This window comes from Pongo abelii, chromosome 7, assembly GCF_028885655.2.
Source record: "Pongo abelii isolate AG06213 chromosome 7, NHGRI_mPonAbe1-v2.0_pri, whole genome shotgun sequence".
In the NCBI taxonomy this organism is placed as follows: Eukaryota; Metazoa; Chordata; class Mammalia; order Primates; family Hominidae; genus Pongo; species Pongo abelii.
The window spans coordinates 100,245,443-100,267,827 of NC_071992.2; the positions used below are offsets into that span (position 1 = coordinate 100,245,443).

General features: G+C 34.5%; 1 protein-coding gene and 1 pseudogene across 7 annotated transcripts in view; one reads left to right on the plus strand and one right to left on the minus strand.

Annotated features, from left to right (window-relative positions):
- RALYL (RALY RNA binding protein like) overlaps positions 1 to 17,008 on the plus strand; it is a 717,288-nt gene extending 700,280 nt beyond the window's left edge. For all 7 annotated transcript variants that reach the window (XM_024251522.3, XM_024251539.3, XM_054561801.2 and 4 more), the window contains one exon: positions 16,059 to 17,008. In XM_024251522.3, coding sequence (XP_024107290.1) covers positions 16,059 to 16,076 — 18 coding nt within the window. In that variant the 3' untranslated portion in view covers positions 16,077 to 17,008. The remainder of the gene's footprint in view (positions 1 to 16,058) is intronic.
- LOC112134831 (small nucleolar RNA U13) lies at positions 14,984 to 15,079 on the minus strand (annotated as a pseudogene).
- Positions 17,009 to 22,385: the final 5,377 nt, after the last annotated feature.

Genomic DNA, 22,385 nt, shown 5'->3' on the forward strand with positions numbered 1-22,385 from the left:
TAAGATAGAACTATGAGCACAAGGTAAATTTTGTTAGCCATCGCTAATTGACCTGTGCTTTCTAAATTTCTAGGTTTAAGGAAACTAGTATTAAAACATTATTTTTAATGCTAATATTTACACAATTTTTGTAAGAGGTAAAATGTAATTTGAACAAATAATGTAAACATAAGAGAACCAAAAGAATTTTATTTCTACAAGAAAACGATTTCAAAATATGTGAACACATGCTTATGAGTATGCTTAACCAAACCTATTACATATGTTCAAAAATATTTCCATTTTCTGTTAGCCACTCATGAGAAAGAAATAATTCACTGGTTGTCTAGTGGTTGTAGAGTTGCTTCATTTGGCTTTCAAAGTATCATTTTAACTAGAATTACCTCCAGTTTATGGGAAAATGTAAAGACGCTGCAAATTGCATTGGTTAAAAGTAATCCTAAAAAATGGTACTATAACCATGGAAATACCATTTAGACTCATAAAATTTTAAACACACTCTTTTTTTATTCCTTTCTGGTTTCTAATGTTGCCTCTGTTCATTGTGGCATGTTACGTGCATACTCCACCCAATTTTCTTATGACTTAACTGTTTAGTTTTTAAATGGGAGAATTGTGTGTCAGTGAAGAGAGACTGAATGGAAGAACACTTAATATGAGATCTACCACCTTTAAAACATTTAAGGGTACAATACAGTATTGTTGACTATGCAATGTTGTACAGCCTATCTCTAGAATTTATTCATCTTGCTTAACTGAAACTTTATGCCCATTGATAAGCAACACCTTCATTTCTCTCTGCCCTCAGTAACTACCATTTCACTCTTTGATTCTACAAATTTGACTATTTTAGATACCTCATATAAGTGGAATCATGCAGTATTTGTCTTACTGTCACTCAGCGTAATCTCCTCAAGGTTCATCCATGTTGTTACACATTACAGATTTTCCTTCTTTTTTAAGGCTGAATAATATTTCCTTGAATGTATATACCACATTTTACAAAATCCATCCGTCAGTGGACATTTAGGTTATTTCCACATCTTGGTGATTTTGAATAGTGCTGTAATGAGTGTAAGAGTGCACATAACTCTTTGAGATCCTAATTTCAATTTCTTTGGATAAACACACAGTAGAGGGATTGCTGGGTCATCTGATAGTTCTCTTTTTATTTGGGGAGAGGGGGACCTCCATACTGTTTTCCAGAGTGGCTGCATTATATTGCATTCCCACCAACAGTGTACAAGCATTCCAATTTCTCCACTTATCTTTGTATTCTAAGAATACACATAAAAGTAATTCTCTTTATCCTATTAAACAATGAATTTTTGGATACCTGACACAACAATGTTATATTCCTTGAATCTTCTGGCACTACCATTATATGAATACAATTTTTTTTTTTTTTTTGAGACAGAGTCTTGCTCTGTCGCCCAAGATGGAGTGCAGTGGTGCAATCTCGGCTCACTGCAACCTCCGCCTCCCGGGTTCAAGCAATTATGAATACTTTTTTTTTTAATTATCCTCATTTCTTTCTTCCAGATCTACATGATAGTAATACTCCTGTTTCCTACAATCTATAAAAACACTGGAACCTTTAGTTATGTGTTTTTTACATTCTAAACCTAAAATGTTTTGAATACGTAAAATATTCTATACAGAAATACCAGAAGCTATTTATTTCTTAGAAACATCCAGCAATTCATTCAAATAAAGTGTTAGATAAGGTGAATACATATTACATAAGCCAATTCCCCTACATTGTATTTATTGAATAGATTAATAGACTTTTCTGGGAAAAAGTAATTAACTGTAAATGCTGACCTCTCACTGCCTTTTCCAGAGGTTGTTGAACTTTTGTGACCTAAGCACTTTATCTGCCAAATAGCTAGAAATTCTTTTCAAGTTTATTTTTTTAATGCACCAAATACAAATATAATTGATTCATTTCCCAGTGTTTCACAGACACAGGACTTTAATGATTTTTTTCTAGCTATTTTTTAAAAATATTGAGTATGAAAAGCTGTAAAAACTCTAAAAACAGAGTAAAAATAAATGAATAGATAAAAGACAATGTTCATTTGATAAATACCAGGGCAAGAAATTTGTACTTGAACAAGCTAAGAAAGTCATTAACATCAGTATTTCTGGAAACTAATGGTATACCTGCTTGAGCTACACTGAATCTAATAATCTGTGACAAAAGAAATGGCACATTTCTTTTGAACACATTTCATTTAATCTGAAATTGAAAGAAAAGAAAGTGGGGCACTTTTCTTCTCCAATTTTTTTCATAGTTCAACAGATAAAATTACAGTGGAAAAGAGATTTATTGCCAAAATGTTGCTGATATTTTACAATTCTTGCCCCATATTCTGGAAGTTAATTCATTAAAAAAAAATGTACATTTTCACAGACTGGCACAAAGTTTTTATCCAGGTAGCATTCAAGTTGCAAAGAGGCATCCTCTAGCTCAGTCCCTTGCATGGTGCACCTTTGTCACCTACCAGCCAGGACTGTGCCCAGCTGGTTCTCCACTCATTAAATCTCTCACCAGCACAACCATGCTGCACTATCAGCCTTGCCCTGCCTAAGGATCTTTCCTTCTAAACCTTCACTGTCTTTAGAATGTCTCTGAATATGGAAAATCCCAAGCTCCGGGGTAGCCTGCTCCAGGATAGCCTGAGATGAAATAAAAGTTCAGGCCTTTGGAAACCTGATAAGAATTCTTTTCACCTGGAATCGGATAAGTATCCCAGAAACCTTATGCATATTTGATATTTTCTGTCTTGCCACAGTTTTAGGAATACATTTTAATAATATTAAGTAACATTTCCTAAAAGTAGCCTGTAGTCTACTGGAAATAATACCTACCCCTGCTATTTAAAGCTGTGTGAATTGAACAAGTTCTGGAATCACTTTGGGCCTTAGTTGTTTCAAAAATGTGGAAAATAGCTTATCTTTAAAAAGGCAGAAATCTGAGAAAATAAGATATAGTGTTCACACACACACACACACACACACACACACAAACAGTGAAAAACTGAGAGGATTTTTATTTTTTTCAAGTCAGGAAGAAACGGAAAGGAAACAATACTGTTTCCATTTTCACTACCTTCCAGGAACAATGCTGAGTTTTTTATATATGTCATGTCATTATTGCCTAAAATAACTTCGAGGAGTAGCTATTTCACAAATAACTGATTTTAGAAAGATTAAGTAACTTCCCCAAGCTCACACTGCTCATAAGAGGCAGAATCAACCTTCAGTCAGGGTCCGTAAGATTCTAACACCCTTAGATATTTTCATTGTATTAGGGTTTCACAAATTTTATTAATTTTGATTTGTATAGTACCCTTTTGGTTTGTGCCAAATCTATGCATCATTGGTACTATTTTTACTTATTAAATTACCTCATTATTTATTTAAAATAAATGTATCCTTTACACTATTTATTATTTAAATAAAATAATTTATTTAAAATAAATGTATCCTTAACACTAAACTTTAGTTCACTCTAATAAATGAAAAACCAAGTATCTCTTTTCATAAGTAGGAGACATTTAAAATAAATATAATGAAAGGACAAAATTTTTTTAAAAAGCTTGATATTGTGACCAAAAAACCCTGTGTTCCTGCTCTCCTCTCCTGTTTCTCTCTCGTTCTTTCTCCCACTAAAAGGAATAGACAGTACTAGAGAAAGGTTAAGACTGACACAAACATAAACTTTCTCATTAATGCAATCCAAATAACTGGAAGAGCAATGTTCTCACTACATGAGTCAATGTTTATATTTTATTGTATATTGATAAATTATAATTGCATATATTTAAGGGGTACAAAGTGATGTTATAGTGTATGTATACATATGTAGAATGATTAAATCGAGCTAATTAACATATTCATCACCCCAAATACTTTTCAATTTTTGTGATGAGAACATTTGAAATTTACTATCTTAGCAATTTTGAAATATACATTGCACTGTTATTAACTATAGTCACCATACTGTGCAACAGATCTCAAAAAACTTACTCCTCCTCTCTAACTGAAACCTTGTACTCTTTGACAAACATCTCCACATTTCCCTCACCTCCCAGCTTCTCGTAACCACCATTCTACTCTCTGCTTCCTACCGTTTTAGATTCCACATAGAAGTGAGAACATGCAGTATTTGTCTTTCTGTGCCTGGTTTATTTCATTTAACATAATGTCCTCCAGGCTTATCCATGGTGTTATAAAAGCCAGTCCTTCCTTCTTCTTAAGGCTGAATAGTATTCCATTGTGTATATATGCCTCATTTTCTTTATCCATTCACCCATTGTTTGACACTCAGGTGGATGCTACAGCTTGACTATTGTGAATAATGCCACAATAAATATGAGAGTGCAGATATCCTTTCACTATGAGTGAATATTTTTAATGAATCTTCCCATATAACAATATATTGGGCAGGCCTAGCAGTTTGTGAACCTCCCCAAAACCCCCAGGAAATGCAGAGCTCAATCCTGCTGATGTGCATTTCGTGCTTGACAAGATGATGCCACTGAATGATATTCTGACTGGATGTCACCCTCCAGCACCTTTTTTTTTTGCACAACTTTCTACTTGAAGTTGGAAGAAACTCCACATGCAGATTGACTTGTTAGATCACGCTGGAAAAGTACCCAATATTTTACAGAGTTTGATATCTCAGAATTGTTAAAAGTGAGATAGCATTTCCATACCACGTATTCCAAATCCCTGAGGATCTCAGCAGGCAGATGGCCCTCTAAGTCACTAGCCACTGCTGACAACGGGGATGCCCTCACCTGGGCGCTATCTGTGACATGTCAAATGATTTCCATCAAAATAAGATATTGCCTTCTCAGATGTCATTTTTAACAAGGAAAGCTTATGACACACACAATGAAAAGAACACTTAAACTCATAAATATTGTATACACATGTTTCTATAGAGCAAGTTGATTGTAGAGAAGCTGCCAGGCTAGTGCCCAAATGTTCCTGAGGTAGTTCAATAAATATCTCTTTACAAGCCTGTTATTGCCTTTCAAAGGACGTAAGGTCTCAACATTCCTAATTAATACCATAGATTTTGTCCAAAGGGAATAGGAAGAAATTACCACAAAAATACTGAAATAGATAGAAATAATTTTGAATAAACCTTCTATTTATATAACACAGAAGTAGTTGAGCATTAGCTGCTAAATATAATAGTATTAGTATTTGGGTAACAATGATGTTGAGAGCTTAGGCATGATCTAAATTGCTGTAAACAGGAAAGAGTGTATGACACACAATGGTAAGAAATAAAGGCTGTATGAACAAAGCACTGGGTTAGTTAACAGCCAAATATGAAGACTTATGTGACTTACCTCTCCGTGCCTCAGTTTTTTAATCTATGAGTATAATGATGGCACTTCCCTCGTGGTGCTGGTGTGAATATTAAATGGAAAAAAATATTTAAAGTACTTAAAAAGGGGTTTGACATATGGCAAGCCCTCAGTACATGTAAGTTTTTAACTAAATAAGTTAAGCCTCAAAGTCTTACTGCCAAGGAAAAAGCAGTGACAAAACTATTTAAAGAACCCAGGTATATTAAGGAGAAAATTTCAGTTTGGTGTTCTCTAACAATTAACTAACAAGTCCTCATCTCCCACTTTAACCTAGAGAATCAGACACTCATACTTTGTTTCAAATAATAGCTAATTAGATTTTAATAACAAATGAGGTTCAGAAAAGGATGGACAGAGGAAGAGGCTGTGTCAGAGTAGAGAGGCACCCAGGGTATGCAAGTTATAACATGCCCCCTTAGCACACCTACACAATGCTTTGGATCAAGAGAAAAACATTTTTCATGACACTTGCAATTACAATCAAACATGAAGCAGGATGGTATATGAAGTTCCATATGTACATTCTAAACATGGCATGGTTCTATTTGTACTGCCACCGTGGAAAAATGGAAATTTTTTTCAAATAAAAACTGGAAATGAAAAAGATGTTAGAGAAAGATCTACTTCTTCTATTCTGTTAGTCATGCTGTCAAAGTCTCGGGCTGTAAGATGTTAAATGCATAAAATAAGTGATCTAATATCAACAGGGGTACCTAAAATACAGATAGTCACATAAACATTTCATAATTAATTACACTGATAGGTGTCATATGTTATTATGTCTAAATGAGACAGCTTTCAAATCTCAAAACAAAAAATCTGTTACCATCAATGATGATGTTAAGGACTAAAAAGTTTATAAAGTAAAAATATATATAAGAGATAAGTATGAATTCTACATAAAAATTAATTACATCTAAAAATCACTTGCAAATGCTCTTTATATAATCATGTGCATAGCTTCTCACCTCAGTACTCTGATTGTACTTCAGTCCTCTGAAACTTACCTGTGTGCCAGGGAATCAATCTTTGTTCCTGTAAAATATAAAATATCTTGTTTTTTGAAATCATTCTTAACTTTTGCTATAGGAAAAATAATATTAATAATATAAATTTAAATCGCTTGAAATTTTATGATATTTATATGAAAACTAATAACTTTGAGATAAGGCCCAATTATTCTAGAACTTTACCCAGAATTTTAAATGATTTCAAAATTTAAGATATATTTCATTTTCTGATATTCATGGGCATGTTTGATCTCCATTATTTACTGATACTAAGCAACAAATAGATTTTTCTTTGAGTTGTTTCTATCAACTTAAAGAGAGTAACTATATCTGGAAGTATTGATATATTAGATTGAAAAAGTTTAGCCAAAAAGAATGGCATCAGCAAGATGACAGAATAGGAAATCTGAGCCTTAATTTCCTTCTTTCCCCACCAGAAAGTTCAACTAGCAACTATCCATTGACTAGAATATGCTTTTGAAAGGTTCAGCCATATCACTAATTTTTTATTGCTATGCAAGATATGGTATTTTCTATATAAAGTAATAAAAATGGTTATATCTTTTCATAACCCAAACAGATCCAACCCATGAATCAATTACATTGAAATATTCAATGACTATTAGCTATTATTAATACTTTATAGGTATGCAGCTATTGATAGAACTATAAGAAGGTTTGATGAAAAATACACTGATATCTTCTATTATATTCTCACAACACAGAACACTTCTATGACCAAATGTGGTGGTAGAGGGGTTTCCCCACACAGCAAGCTGTTCTCCAGTGGACACCAACTGGGTGTCCTATAGTTAATTCAGTTCACAGTATCTATCTGGAGATAGCATCCGAACCCACAGGTTAAGGACTCAGTCCCACAAGACTACCCTTCCCACTCCCCCATTTCATGTACCAATGCAAGTCCCAGCTTTTTACCCGTGCTCTGCCCTACTGGCTATAAATCAAGCCTCCCATGTACCCCCTCCTCATGTTCAATACTTTGCTAGGATGGCTCACAGAACTCAGGGAAACACTTCACTTATATTTACTGGTTTATTATGTAAAGAAATTATAAACAATACAGATGAACAGCCAGATAAAGAGATACATAAGAAAAGGTCTGGAAGGGTTTTGAGCACAGGAGCTTCTGTCCCAGTGGAGTTGTTATGCACCCTCCTCCTGGCATATGGCTATTTTCACCAAGTGAGAAGCTCATTAAATTTCATGTTCAAGAGTTTTACAGCACTTAAGCTTCAGCACCTCTCACTTTCCTCGAGGTCAGTGGGTGGGGCTGAAAATTCAAACCCTCTAATCACTCAGTCTTTCCAGAGACCAACACTATCTTGAGACTATCTAGGGGCCTTACCCTAAGTCACCTTATCATCATAAACTCAAGTGAGAGCAAAGGGCTTGATATGAATAACAAAAGACACTGCTATCACTTAAGAAATTACAATAATTCCAGAAGCTCTGTACAAAAACCAAATATTATAAAGAAAGATGCCCCTATCACCCTTATCATTTAGGAAATTATAAGGGTTTTAGGAGCTCTGTGCTAGGAACCAGAGACTAAGACCAAAAATATATATTCCTTATTACGTAGAAGAAAAAAACACAGAAATCCAGTTTCAAAAAAGCATTGTTCATCACCCCCTTAAAAAGGTCAATAATGTTTATTTAAAGTTTATTAAAGTTATGTGCACATACGCAAGTAAATAGTCACAATTCTTCTTTGTGACCCAGAAGCTAATTCCCTGTGCTCTTTCACTTCCTGATATTGTTAGCAGAAGAGGATCTCCAAAATAGTGCAAAAGATGCTTGCCCCCATTGGCTTCCTAACACTCATTTGCCAAAACTCTGCTAATCAAAATAGTTCCCAGTGCCCAAAGTAAATCTAAAAGTAACTCCCACCAAGTACTCATGTTTTTAGAGGCAGGTTTGTTGGGAACATGTCATTGCCAACCTTCACACAGGGGTCATCCATATTCTGTCATGTTTATTTCAAATCAAGTACTTATTTAATGTGACCCTCCGGCAAGTGCAGAGATATGTGATTGTGTGTTGGATTTATTTGATCACCTTCAGTAAGACCCTGATCCAGTGACTTTCTTTCTGTGTCTCAGGATTCTCTTCATTAAAATGAGTATTTGTGAAATACAGTATAAATAATTTAGTTTTGGATGTACAGTGCAGACCCAGGATGGATGGACGGACGGATGGATGGATACACATATACACTAAGTAACACCATACCTTGTTTGCTCAGCAAGTAATGCCAGGTGTAGAAGATACAACAGAAAGAAAGCCAGGCAAACACAGCGCCCTTCCTCTTTATCAAAGTACAGTCTAGTGATCATGAGTCTTGTGGATTACCCCAGTCAAATCCCAATGAACAGATGATGTTAGAGCATTGTGTTCAGGTCTATAACGTGTGGCTTATTAGAGGAATCTGATTATAAAGGAAAAAGACCTTCCAATTAAGTTTGTTTTCTTATTTGGGAACAGATTTGTTCACAAAAATCTAGGAGAGAACTCAACTTTTACTGAATTATTTCAATAATTTATTGAATAAAAATGCTCTAATGTTTTATTTATCTTGATCTATACCAGGATAATCATATAACTGACAATTTTTCTAAATTCTATATTCTCATATAATGAATAAAGGAAAACATAGGTAAGTGAGTTGGTATCCAAAATCTGTTTCAAAAAGTAATCTGCAGAGGATATGGCATGATCATTCATAAGACAGATTAAACCCAATTTCCAATTCCTCCTACATCTGTTATAATTCTGGAAATTATTTTATAAACATGAAATAGAAGGTACTACAGGACTCTGAAATTCTGAGTTATCCAGTATTCTATTATATCCAGCATAATTTGAGTGTTAAAAGTGTTTTGGTAATATCACAAAGCTTTAAGACTTAAGTGGTTTTTTTTTAATTAACTATGTTTCCCAAATATACTGATTTAAAAAAAAGGAGGGTTATGTATAGGATAATAGTGTATTTTTTTCACCATACTATTTCCCTTACTGTCAGATTAATTTTATGCAATTTTAAAAATGAAGTCATTTTATTATATTCTGATCTTTGAATGTGTATACAGTAAATTTAATTAAATGAAAATTGTTAAACAACCACGACAACCCAGCTATTCAGAATAATTATGAGTTAACTATATATTTTCAAAGGGCTTTTAAAATTATTCCTGTAAAGCAATTAATTCCAAATCACATTTTTCTGTTGGCTATAAAATGATTTTTAAAATATTTCTACTTGTAGTACTTGTAGTGCTAAAATTAATCCCATAAGGAACTGTGGAAAGCAGTTAAATGTGTGAAATTTCAAAGTTCATAATCTTAGCATTAATCAGCACTTGGCTTTTTGCACTAGCATTAACTTAGGCAATTTAGAGTACTATCCTAAAATTATCATTATGATTTCCGGCATTGGGAGTAAATAATGATTTTTAGACACTATATATTTAGTATGAAAAATCAAAAATTGATGCACGATCAAATGTAAATTATGTGCCAAATAAAACTACTATAATCTATCAACGCAACTAGTTAAATATGATTGTCAGTGATCCCAAAACACTCAAAATACAATCATCATTATCTTCAGAAAGTATCAGAGTACAATTGGAATAAAATAAGAGAAATGTTAATGTATGTGTAAGAGAACATCCAAGCAATGTGACTAAATTTTTTGAATATTTAAATTTTTACACATTTTAAATAAAATTATGTAACTCACAATAATTTTACTATAAATTGTTCTTTTTACCTAATCAAAGTAGTTTTACAACATAAAAGGTCTTTTTCAGACAAATGCCTAAAGCACGTTCTCAATTAAAATGATTTTTAATTAGTTCAAAACAGAACTTAAAAAAATTTAGGCAGAACTACTACAAATCAGGGAAAAGCAGGTAGAAGTTTATGGGAAAATCCTAGTATGTTTCCACTAATTGCATCCCTTATCTCCTACTCATTATGAGGGTATGTATTTTCACATAAAGATCATCTGTGCTATAATTAGTGGTGTGCCCAGGCTGCCTCACTACAACGCTTCTTCCCACAATTGGTCAGAACAGAATATTAGAGAAAGCTCTAGTCTGGGCAGACAGGCAAATCATTCATTCTCTGATATAAGAACTAATAATCAATCTGAGGATGATTCTTGCCCAAGAACCTACCTCACTGATTTGTAATAGAAACCAAATGAAAATATACATATAAACTGTTTTTATAAACTTCCACCCACTATACGAATAAGTGTCATTATGATGATTGTCACCCATGCCCACAAGCTTAGCCCAGTTCCAGATCCTAAACACCCATTTCCATACTCTAATGACAGAGACTGCATAGTCTATCTGGAGGGAATTAAGGGAGCCTTAGCTAGGTAACTCAGCTGTCTTTAATGTTCTTTCTAAAACCAACCCACCACCCACTGGAGTTGTTTTCTGCCTTACTCTCTCTTGCCATCTTAGAAGATCTCACCTGAATTTATAGCTGATAGCTCAAAACCCCCTGACACTTCAATACCTCTCACATTCTGCCTGGCTATCTTACTGATCGTCATACTCTCTAGATTTTTGGCTTAATATTAATAAATAGTTCAGTCATTTAGCTGATTTAGACTCAATGCAACAAATTCTTTTCTAACCACGATTATCTACAAATAGAGCAAGCTGCCTTAAGAATTCTGTATCATTTGAGATAGACAAGACAAAGCTACATATTCATTGGCCATGATTACTGTAAAAGGCACTGCTGCTCTGTTTGCAAGATTAGACAAGATCACTGTATGATACTAATCACCAGCTTCACCATTGAACCACTCTGATTCTCTGATGCTTCTGGAGTTACAGTTCTGAAGACATCATTATGGTTCCTGACATCATTACATCTTATCAAACTAAAAAAATTATTCCTGTAGAATCCAAAATAAATAGAATCTTATTAGAAAATTATTTGTGATTTCAGTTAAATGAAATGTATTCCAGAAACACAAATGATCTGTGTGTCTAGATGTTAAAACTATTACTGCACTAATATCTTCATTAAAGACAGCAGTAATTAGACATAGAAAATGATGTAATTAACTCTGAAAAAGAGGGTTCTTTTTTTAAAATTACATATGGTAAGTGATATGGTTTGGCTGTGTCCCCATCCAAATCTCATCTTGAATGCCCAAGTATTGTAGAAGGGTTCTGGTGGGAGGTAATTGAGTAATGGGGGCACATCTTTTCCGTGCTGTTCTTGTGATGCTAAATAAGTCTCATAAGATCTGATGGTGCTAGGGGTAGTTTCCCTGCACAGGCTCTCTCTTTTTGCCTGCTGTCATCCATGTAAGATGTGACTTCCTCCTCCTTGACTTCTGCCATGATTGTGAGGTTTCTCCAGCCACGTGGAACTGTAAATCCATCAAACCCTTTTTCCTTATAAATTACCCAGTCTCAGGTATGTCTTTATTAGTAGCATGAAAACAGACTAATCCCAAACCAAATATCCATAAAGAATATGGTAGTTCTAATTATAATTTATGTTAGTATACTGTTTTCAATTTGAAATCAAAAGCTCTTTATACTGTGTCTATAAATCAATCTTATAAACTAAAGTAAAACATGATGCAAAAGTTTGACAGTCACTTTATAATACTTATAGGAAAAGTTTCTGTGGATTTGGTAAATAAAGTTAAATTTATTTTAAGTTCCTCCTTTTTCCTTTTCCTTTCATGATTGTTTCATAGTATTGTTTTATGTTTAGCTTCAGTTTTAGGAAAGAAAATAAAACATCTTAGCATACCATATACAGTAACTTAAATTCTATGATACTATAGAAAATGGCTGATTTTCCTAGCCTTTTTATCTTTCCATTTCTGTATGAAATAACAAAACCCACTGATTTGGGTATTTGTGATCCACTATGCTAAAAAGCCCTGTTGTTTCTTGGTCTTATTTATTTCGTGACTATTGTGAGTCAGATGGAAAATAGGATAAAGACATGAGAATTATTGAGCAGAATAATGGGTCTGAGTTATAAAACTGAACAGTTAGGAGGGGCAGGGAAATAAGGACAGAGAAGGTGGAATGGAGACAGGGGAAAAAGCAGTGAGCATGTTCAGAAGACGGTTTGCCAGTGTAGTCACAACTTACCAAGAATCACTATAGACAATGTCAAGGGTTAGCCCAATTTAAATTCAAGCATTTATCCTTTGTGTTACAAACAATTTAATTATACTCTTTTAGCTATATTAAAATGTGCAGGTAAATTATTATTGGCTGTAGTCACCCTGTTGGGAAATTACATACTAGATGTCACTCATCTAAGCCTTGTTTTTAAAGTTAAAATCTCAGATGATTCTCCCCTGTGTTTTCTGATTCACTGTCCTACACTCTAAATGGCCATCAACTCAGGAATAGAGATTATTCAGCCTCCAAGAAACACCTAATGGAGGAGTTTCCTCCATTGGTAGTTATTCCAATAAGTTACTACTCATTTTGGTTTTCATTCCATTACAGTTTTTTGATATGATTATTTGAGCCTAAAAGTGTAATGTAATTTGGTTCCTAAGAGTTTATTAACAGAAGACAAGTTTTAACTTATGATGAACAGTAGGTGCTGAGAATTAGTTTGTGTTACTTAAAAAGTTGAATTGAATTGTATCTCATGTAGAATGAGGGATTTGTGAAAGCCAAATATATTCACATTGTCTACAAAAAGTGTGAATGGCTGAACAATTACTCAAGAAACATGATCCATAGTGGTAACAAGTATAATTGCTGTTCATAAGACTTTGCTTTTCTATAAAGTGTTATGTGACCTGTCTTACCTACAGTTTCTTTCACCTTATTTGCATTTATATATGCTCCCTAAAAATATAGATTATGTAAATTTCTCTAAGTTCTTATTAGTTACAAATCTGAATTAGAACAAAAATAACAAGCATTCCTGCTACTGAAGAAATCATAAGACTTATTTAAAAGTATGATTTTCTGGGCAGAGTTGTAAATAAGGTGGATTTATTCTATATATTGCTGTACTATTTTATTTCAAATATAGTAATGCATAAAGTTTAAAATTAAATGTGCCTTCCATGTAGATTAATACTATCCATTTCATCTTTGTCAAGTAGAAGTAATTGCTGGTTCAATACAATCCAGTCCCATCCGAGTAGCTCTCTTTGTTGTTTTTCAGAAATGGGAGAGATTGAGAGTTTAAAAAGCATTCATCATCAGGAGAATTTATTTTAAAAGCTTCCAAGCTCCCAAACAGCCAGTAGATAAATTACCCACTATTCAGAGAAGGAGAGCACAATTAGTTTTACATTATACTAAACCAATCAGCTCCATAAGTGACTATGTTTCTTGAGAAAAAAGCAATATGAATGTCATAGTTTGTCCTCTTTCTCCCAGGCTTTACAGCCAACAGCAAGCCTTTTCTCATACTAGAAGTTTTACGGAAAGCTTTGTGAATATGTTTTCCCATTGTTTTTAGATAAGAAGAAATATATTCATGACTTGTAACCATATGGTTAATAATACCTACTTCACAATGCAAAGTTAATGAGGCTTTTGTTTTATTCAAATGCTTTGAAGCTTTATGGTAAGAAGGAAGACTTCAATAAATTATTTTCAAATCTACCTTTCTTTCCCCAATAATTATTTTTATGTAATTATTTACAATTAAGAAGCAAAGGAATGTGTAAGAAAAAATTATACTGGGGGTAATGAATTATGCACAAAAAATCTGCAGGTTGTTTTTTTCATCTTAACAAAATACATAGTTGCTAAACAGTCATTACCTCTTTTGACACATGCAGGATGGTGTAAGAATGTACTAAATTCATGTCAACTGCCATGACTTAACCTGGAGAAACACCATGACTAGTAAGCTTTACATACACAGCTGCTGCAGTATTTTTAGCATTTTCCATTTATAATAAGAAAGTGATCAATGGAGGCCTTAGAGGAAAGAGTGCAATTGCAATCATATAAATAGCCATATTTCCTTTTTGCACACAAGTGATACCTATCAAAATTCAAACATTGTAATACCTTATTTTCATATATCAGTGTTCATCTATGGGTTACTTTTATATTTTAAGTTATTCATTCTCATATTGATAATTGATCATTGTTGATACGTGCATGCAGGTCATATACAAAACTTCCTTTACACCACACAAAAAGTAGTCTACTTATGTTGTATAATAAGTTCGAACCTTTGTGCCTTAAGTACCAAATTGACTCTTCTCATGCACATAAACACAACCTGGAACTGCATGACAAACACATTTGAATAAAGCTTTCATTTTTCAAAATTCATATATATGTGATCAGTGTAGAGTATAAATTGGGTAAGGAGAAAGAGGGAAGAGAAAAGGAAAAAGGTAGTGAGGGAGAGAAATAGAGAGATAGAGAATATATCAAAATACAGTGTCAAAATGTCTTATTCATGAAAGTTTCTTTCCTAGGCATATAAGTTTTTAAATGTATTTGACTATAGAAAAGACTATTAAGTGGGCATGTTTTGTTTTAGATCAGTTTATTAAATTTTTTTTCATGTTAGCCAGGTAATGTGCCAACATCATAACAAGATTTGAGGGAGGCACATCTCACACATGAGTGTGAAAACTCAATCATCACATTCACTGAGTATCTTTCAACCAGTAGTCTTAGCCAGGCATGAAATCTGGGGGGCTGCAAACCTCCAAAGAAATTCTCACCACCCATTTGCCATACTCAGTCTTTTTCATAATCTTTGTATCATGGACTTCAAAGCTTTAATAAATAAAGTCAAGTTACCTAATTCTCTGGCTACTTATAAAAGGTCAACATGTCCCATCCCAACTGATACCCTGATTTGCATGTCTTTGACTCTTAAGACATACACAGATTTTCTATCTAACTCCTAAGACCTTTGAAGTTGATGGGATAACAGTAGGTCTAATATTTTTTATCTAAATATAAAGACCTGGAACTTGATAGGATTCTAAGATAAATACATGATTTTCCCCATTGATTGAGTCTTGCATTATTTTGTCTTCATATTCAATTTCAATCAATTCTTCAACCAGTTGAATTTGGGCTCTTACATAATGCTTCAGACTCATGGTTGCACCATGAAGTCTTTCAATGTTTCTGATTTTCTTCTTTTGCAACCAAGATTGTGAAATGCAGATCAAGGACCTGTATTGGCTTTTCTCCTATCCCAGATGCATAAGGCTTAGGACAGCACTGTTCAAAGCCTCGTAGTAGGGGTATCCTATGGTCACTCTTGTTAGGGGCACAACAAAGATTCATGAGTAATTGAATTCTCTTTCCCTAGCCTAGAACTTTAAGTGGTTCCTCCTTTGACTTGGACAAGAGCTCAGGTTGAAAAGTAATTGCTGACCTCAGGCAGTAAATTAGCTGGATTAAAAAAAAACATAACATTCCATAAATGAAAATAATTATAGATTTGCCTAGAACAAAGGATGTAAAAACCTACCATCAAAATTGTTTGTCCTAAATATCTAATTCTTCCTTTATTCTTCCCCTGATTTAACCTTAAAATCTAACTTACATATCAGTATATGGATGCTATCAACAATGAAACACAAATCTCTGTATTTTAAAATATTTTTTTATTTTCTCAGTTTCTACAGATAAAGTGATCTGAAATAATGCATGATGCCGCAAAGCAGAAAAGAGAAACTGTGACAACCCCCAGAAATGTGAAAGGAGGTTTCTTACTGGACAGCAGCATCTTTGGTTCAATTTATATAAAAACCCAAATAAATAAAATAGACAGTATTGCTCAGTTTTAGAAATTCCATTTCTTCTATGTTTTAAGCTGTACAATTGTCAGGTTTTTATGGTTTAAATTGTAAATGTGTTTTCCCCTTTGCTAATTATGTTTTTTTTTTAGTCTTAAAATGTGAAAGGCATTTATGAATGGTAAGGGAGACACTATATACAAATGTATATTTGTAAAAGCTATTTTTATGATTAGCATGTTTCACTGTTGATCATATATAAAGTCAGGTGATATTGCAATTCTGTATTTAAAGCTTATTTCCAACAATGTCATGTAAGAAAAGATGCATCTTATGCTAGTTTTTATAATTTATTTATAATTTATAGTTTAAAGTACTTCAGATCATAATGATAAAATACTTGAAAAAGTTATATTTCTGCCCTGTATAAGCACCCTTTTTATTAATAAAGAATGCAGATATTTCAGATGTGATATAATAGTTAAAGAACTGTTGGTTTGATCTGTGATTAAGTTGAGCATGCTCAGCTCTACTGAACTAAATGATCCAATTATTACTTCAGTCTGGGTATGAGATTCCATGGACAAGTAAGGACTAGATTGCCAAGGAAAAGACTGTCTTGTCCTTGGATCCAAAAGTTTAAATTAGTGCATACATCATGTCATTTCACCTCCTGTTCCTAGGAACTCTCCATTCCCAAGCATTGCCAGTGTTTTCCAGATAATCTTAGATGTTGTCTTGTGCTGTGGAAATGGAAGAAACCATCTTCACAGACTGTAGGAGAATTCAACATATAATTTCTTAATAAATACTGTTTCTTTTAAAACAAAGTTGGTGTGTATCTTTCCTTTGGGGTACATTTAGTTTTAATATTCAGTTTGAAGTTTTTCAGTCACTGTGCTACCACAAAATCAGCTCCATAATGAAAGTAGCGTATCTTTACCAAAGCGTGCATTATAGGTTCTACATGCCCACACTCTCTTGGGAGTGACCTGTATTCTGGCACTGATAATTTGCCATGTAAAAGAAAGCCAGATGGCCTTCAAACCTTGACAGAAGTCATACTCCAGTTTATATTTTAGGAAACTATATTTTTCCTCTAAATACAGAATTTTAAGAAAATATTTCAGAATACTACTGAAGGTGAAACTACTTCATCGGGAGGTATTTATGTTCTGCCAGACTTAAAGTCTATACCTAAATGACTGCAAGTTCCTCATTAAAGAGCACAGAGACAACATCTATAAATGTCACCAAGGACACTTAGTAAGATTAAGCCCTCCTTTTTTCAAAGAAACTGAGGAGAGTCTAAAACCGCCTTGGTACGTGTTCCCTTAATTTTCTATTTAATTTCTTTAAGGTGATTTATCTTATTTCTCTGTCTTTTGAAGACAAGCTAATGAAAAGCAATGCCATTTTATCCAACAAGAGGTATTAAAAACCAAAATTCTGGACAAAGAAAAAGAATTACAACTCTAATATTAAAGAACATGAATATACTACATTTTCCTATTTAAAGTCTTTAGAAAGTTGCACATAGAACCTAGGATCTGGATCAAGAATGTACTTCCTTTTTAAGGGACTGCAAAAACCATACCATGGTGCACTGTTAGTTATTTTTGATGACCGTAATAGGCATGGGAGAATTTGTGACTGCCAGATTAGACTCTGAAACTGAAAATAACCTGTGTATGGTTCTACATAAAATCAGCAAGGTGGCTTCTTGGTTTTCACCAAACAGATGAATTTGCTAGGAATAATCTGATACTCCAGAAAGGAAGTGTTGCAGGCACTGTGTATTAGAAAATTATGTATGTGAATATTTTTCCCAATTTGTCATTTGTCCTCATAGTATTCAATAAATGGTGTGGCATTTATAATCAAGCATGATCATAAATTATTGAGAGTATCATATTTTCCCCAATGGACATTATTCTCAAAATAAGATAAATAATTAAAGTGTATAAAAATAATTCTTTCTTATTGGGCTGGATTTTCTCCACATAGACCTTGAAATATAAAACCATGGGTCTTTCTCTCTGTTACCACTTCCTGGTTTAAGAATTTCTTTTAATGACAAAATGGAATAAAATATATACCAAATCAAAGTACAGGTGATTTAGGATTGTAATCCCTGAATGTTTGATTTAACAATTTAAAAGAAAGCTTTCAAGGGCTGAGGAGGTGAACGTGAGTGAGCTTCTTCTAACTCCAAATAATGTCAGTCTCATAAAACAATGCTAAGGGAAAAAAAAAAGAAGGACATTACTCACTACATTAAATTAAAGAAAAAATATGAAAAATTAGGCCCATTGCTTAAAGGTAGGTAAACTGGTGACTCATGGAAATGTGAAAAGGGAAAGTACCAATTTTGCTTTCATCTTCTTCAACAAAAGAATAGTTATCAAAGCAGAAATGCACAACCAAGTGAATTAAAATAAAAATGAAGCAGAAGATAAGCCACAAAGAAACAATTTATTTAAAATTGTTAAGGGGTTAAAGGTTTAGAGAACAGGCCTGGTGCTGTCGCTCATGCCTGTAATCCCAGCACTTTGGGAGGCCGAGGCGGGCGGATCACGAGGTCAGGAGATCGAGACCATCCTGGCTAACACGGTGAAACCCCGTCTCTACTAACAATACAAAATAGCCAGGCACGGTGGCGGGCACCTGCAGTCCCAGCTACTTGGGAGGCTGAGGCAGGACAATGGCATGAACCCGGGAGGCGGAGCTTGCAGTGAGCCGAGATCTAGCCACTGCACTCCAGCCTGGGGGACAGAGCGAGACTCTGTCTCAAAAGAAAAAAAGGTTTAGAGAACAATGGCCGGGCACAGTGGCTCATGCCTGTAATCCCAGCACTTTGGGAGGCCGAGGCAGGACTGTCACTTGAGATCAGGAGTTCAAGACCAGCCTGGCCAACATGATGAAACCCCATCTCTACTAAAAATACAAAAATCAGCCAGGGGTGGCAGCGCATGCCTGTAATCCCAGCTACTCAGGAGGCTGAGGCAGGAGAATCGCTTGAACCCAAAGGGGAAGAGGTTGCAGTGAGCTGAGATGGCGCCATCGCACTCCAGCCTGGATGATAGAACGAGACTCTGTCTCAAAAAAAAAAAAAAAAAAAAAAAGGTTTAGAAAAGGTTTAGAGAACAAAAGTTACAAATGCAAATACTTACAAAGACCTGATAAGAAATATAAATAAAAGAAATAGCCCAGAAGTAAGTTAGCAGACCTTAAATGCAACTCTGCTGATGAGTAGATAACCATCTCTCAGTTTCATCTGGGCACCTGAAGAAATGAAGAAATTCTAAAGAAATGAAGACCTGGATTGACCAGGTTTCCTGATTTTTCTAGAGAAAGTAGACCTCCAGAATTTAAAATGAGATATTTTATTTTGTTTCTTTTGCTCTATTCTAATGTGAATCCTGGTGTAATTTACATCCAGGATATACTAGTTATAAGACTTAAAAAGAATGAATTATTTGTAATTAGAAACAACAAATTCAAGATTATCTCTGGTGAGAAAGAGAGGAAAATAGAATCTGGGAAATAAAATAGGGATATTCAACAACATCTGTAATAATCGATTTACTAGGAAAAATGTTTGACTCGAACATGGCAAAATGTTAAGATTTGATAAAACTATAGACTATGCTGATATTCATTATATTTCCACTATGTTGCTTTTTAGGGTTAAAATACTTCCTTATAATAAAAGTATGTGATTTATATCTCAAAGTTTCTATACATAGATAAGTTTCTATATATAGATCTATACATAGAAACACAAAGTTTTTCTATAAAAAGTTTCTACACATAGATCTACCTATACATAGATATAGATGTACATATTCATGATACAGAGACGTGGGTGATATAAAAAGCATAGATAAAGGTGGTAATTTGAAACAGCAGACTGTGACTTTGTGTTCTACCTTTTCTAGAGATGTTCAAATTCCTAGGCAAGAATATAACCTAGAGAAAGAGAGATGCACTAATGTTCAAAGGCATTCTTACAGAGAAGGAATGTGCACATGAATTTATTTTTTTGTTGTTGTTGAAAAGGCTTCCTATCAGCACTTGAGATATCTGGAAACTCTAGAAATTTAAATATGAATCATGCAAGAATTTGGGGTACCTAAATACAAAAAAATAGTTTCCATGTTTATGTGCTACTCCTATAAGGCTAAGGGCTTTGCCTTTTCTGTCTTTACACTCTGTAAAAATGGTGCCTTGGACATAACAGAATTTATCCATATATGTTCATGGAATTAAATGAAACAGGGTTTTAGGTTTTTACCATATTATAAAAATAACAAAAGCCATAATTTGTTCAGCAAGTACTATGTGCTGAGCACTGTGCTAATTACCTTATATGCATTATCACTAATGCACAAAGGAAAATTGCATGGTGGGTATTGTTACCTCCAGTTTACAGGTAAAGAAAGCAGATAATTTGTTCACTCATCAATTCTTTATTGAGTACCAATTCTGTGCCAAGCACTGTTCCCAGCAATAGGGGTCCAGTTACAAATAATGAAGACTGAAATTCCTGACTTTAAAAAGCCTGTACTCCTCTGGGGATGACATGTTAACAGGCCAATAAACAAGCACATGTATAGTATTGCAGATGAAAATGATGATAAACACAAAGGGAAAAACAAAGCAGGGAAGGAAAATGAGCTGATGAGGTTTTAAATGAGCGTTTCAAATAGGCTGGTCAGGGAAGTTTCCTTGGTAAGTGGCATTTGGACAAAGGCGTGAAGCAGGAGACAGGGTGAGTTATGTGGCCATTTATGGGAAAAGTGTCCTGAACAGAGGGGACAGCAAGTAAATGCCCTGAAGCAGGAATATACTTGCTGTGTTCAGGAACAGCAAGAATGACAACATGTTTGGATTGGAAGAAAATGACAGAAAGAAAAGTAAGAGATGAGACCAGAGAAAAGCTAGAATTCCAGATCACAGAGCCTTAGAGATGAATCTGAGTGCGTTGGCTTTTATTTTGCATTGGATGGGAAAAAGTGGAAGGTTTTGAGCAGAAGAATGAAATGATCTCACATAAGGGTTAAAAGAACTATGTGGGCTGCTACATTGAGAAAAGACTAAAGAAATAGAAGGAACCCAGAAATTCCTATTTTCTAGATTGAGAAACCACTACATGAGCATGGCCTGTGACTAGACTGGTCTGATCAGAGCAGAGAAGCACGTTCCTTTACTCATCAAATATTGGTTAAGCCTTAGCTCTATTCTGTGTGTGTATGTAATAATGGGCACGCAGTGGTGAATACAAACACATTTCTGTTCCTCAAAGTACCTGGTCTGGTCTAGTGAACAATTCTGGGAAATAGCAGAATAAAGACGGAAAGAATAAAAACGTCTAAAATGATATTACAAGTTAAAAAGAACACTGGCTGCCAAAGTCTTGCTTCTTACAGCTCTGATGGAAATGGATAGAGAATCATTTTTTAAATTACCTTTGCTCAGTTGACTGTAACAGAGCAGCATAGGTGCCCTAAAGTACAGCAGGCAAAGCTCAGATTTACCACAACTTTTTACAGACTCCACAAACTAGCTGTACATTGAAGATAATATAGCTATTCCCCCAAACACAAGGGAATGCTCTTCCACGTTAGCCACAGTGATGGCACACATCTGCACACTCATCAGCTCCTCCCTTTAGATAGCCAAGACAATACTTCAGTTCTCAGAACACAAAATGGTAGCTAACTGCACAGAACAAAGATGACAACCCATCAGCCAGCCCTTCTTCAACTAAAAGATCCTGGTTTTGTTCGGATATCAAATGGCCAGTGTATTAGTTCATTTTCACACTACTATAAAGAACTACCTGCAACTGACTAATTTATTTTAAAAAGGGGGTTTAATTGACTCACAGTTCCACATGGCTGGGGAGGCCTAAGGAAACTTCGAATCCTGGAGGAAGGCAAAGGGGAAGCAAGGCACATTTTACATGGTGGCAGGAAAGAGAGTGCTAGAGCAAGGGAGGAAGTGCCACACTTTAAAACCATCAGCTCTCATGAGAACTCACTATCACAAAAACCGCCAAGGGAGAAATCCGCCCCCTGATCCAAGCATTTCCCACCAGGCCCCTCCTCCAACACATGGGCATTACAATTTGAAATGAGATTCAGGTGGGGACACAGAGCCAAACGATATCAGCCAGGTGCGTCTGAGAAGGCTGGGTCCCTC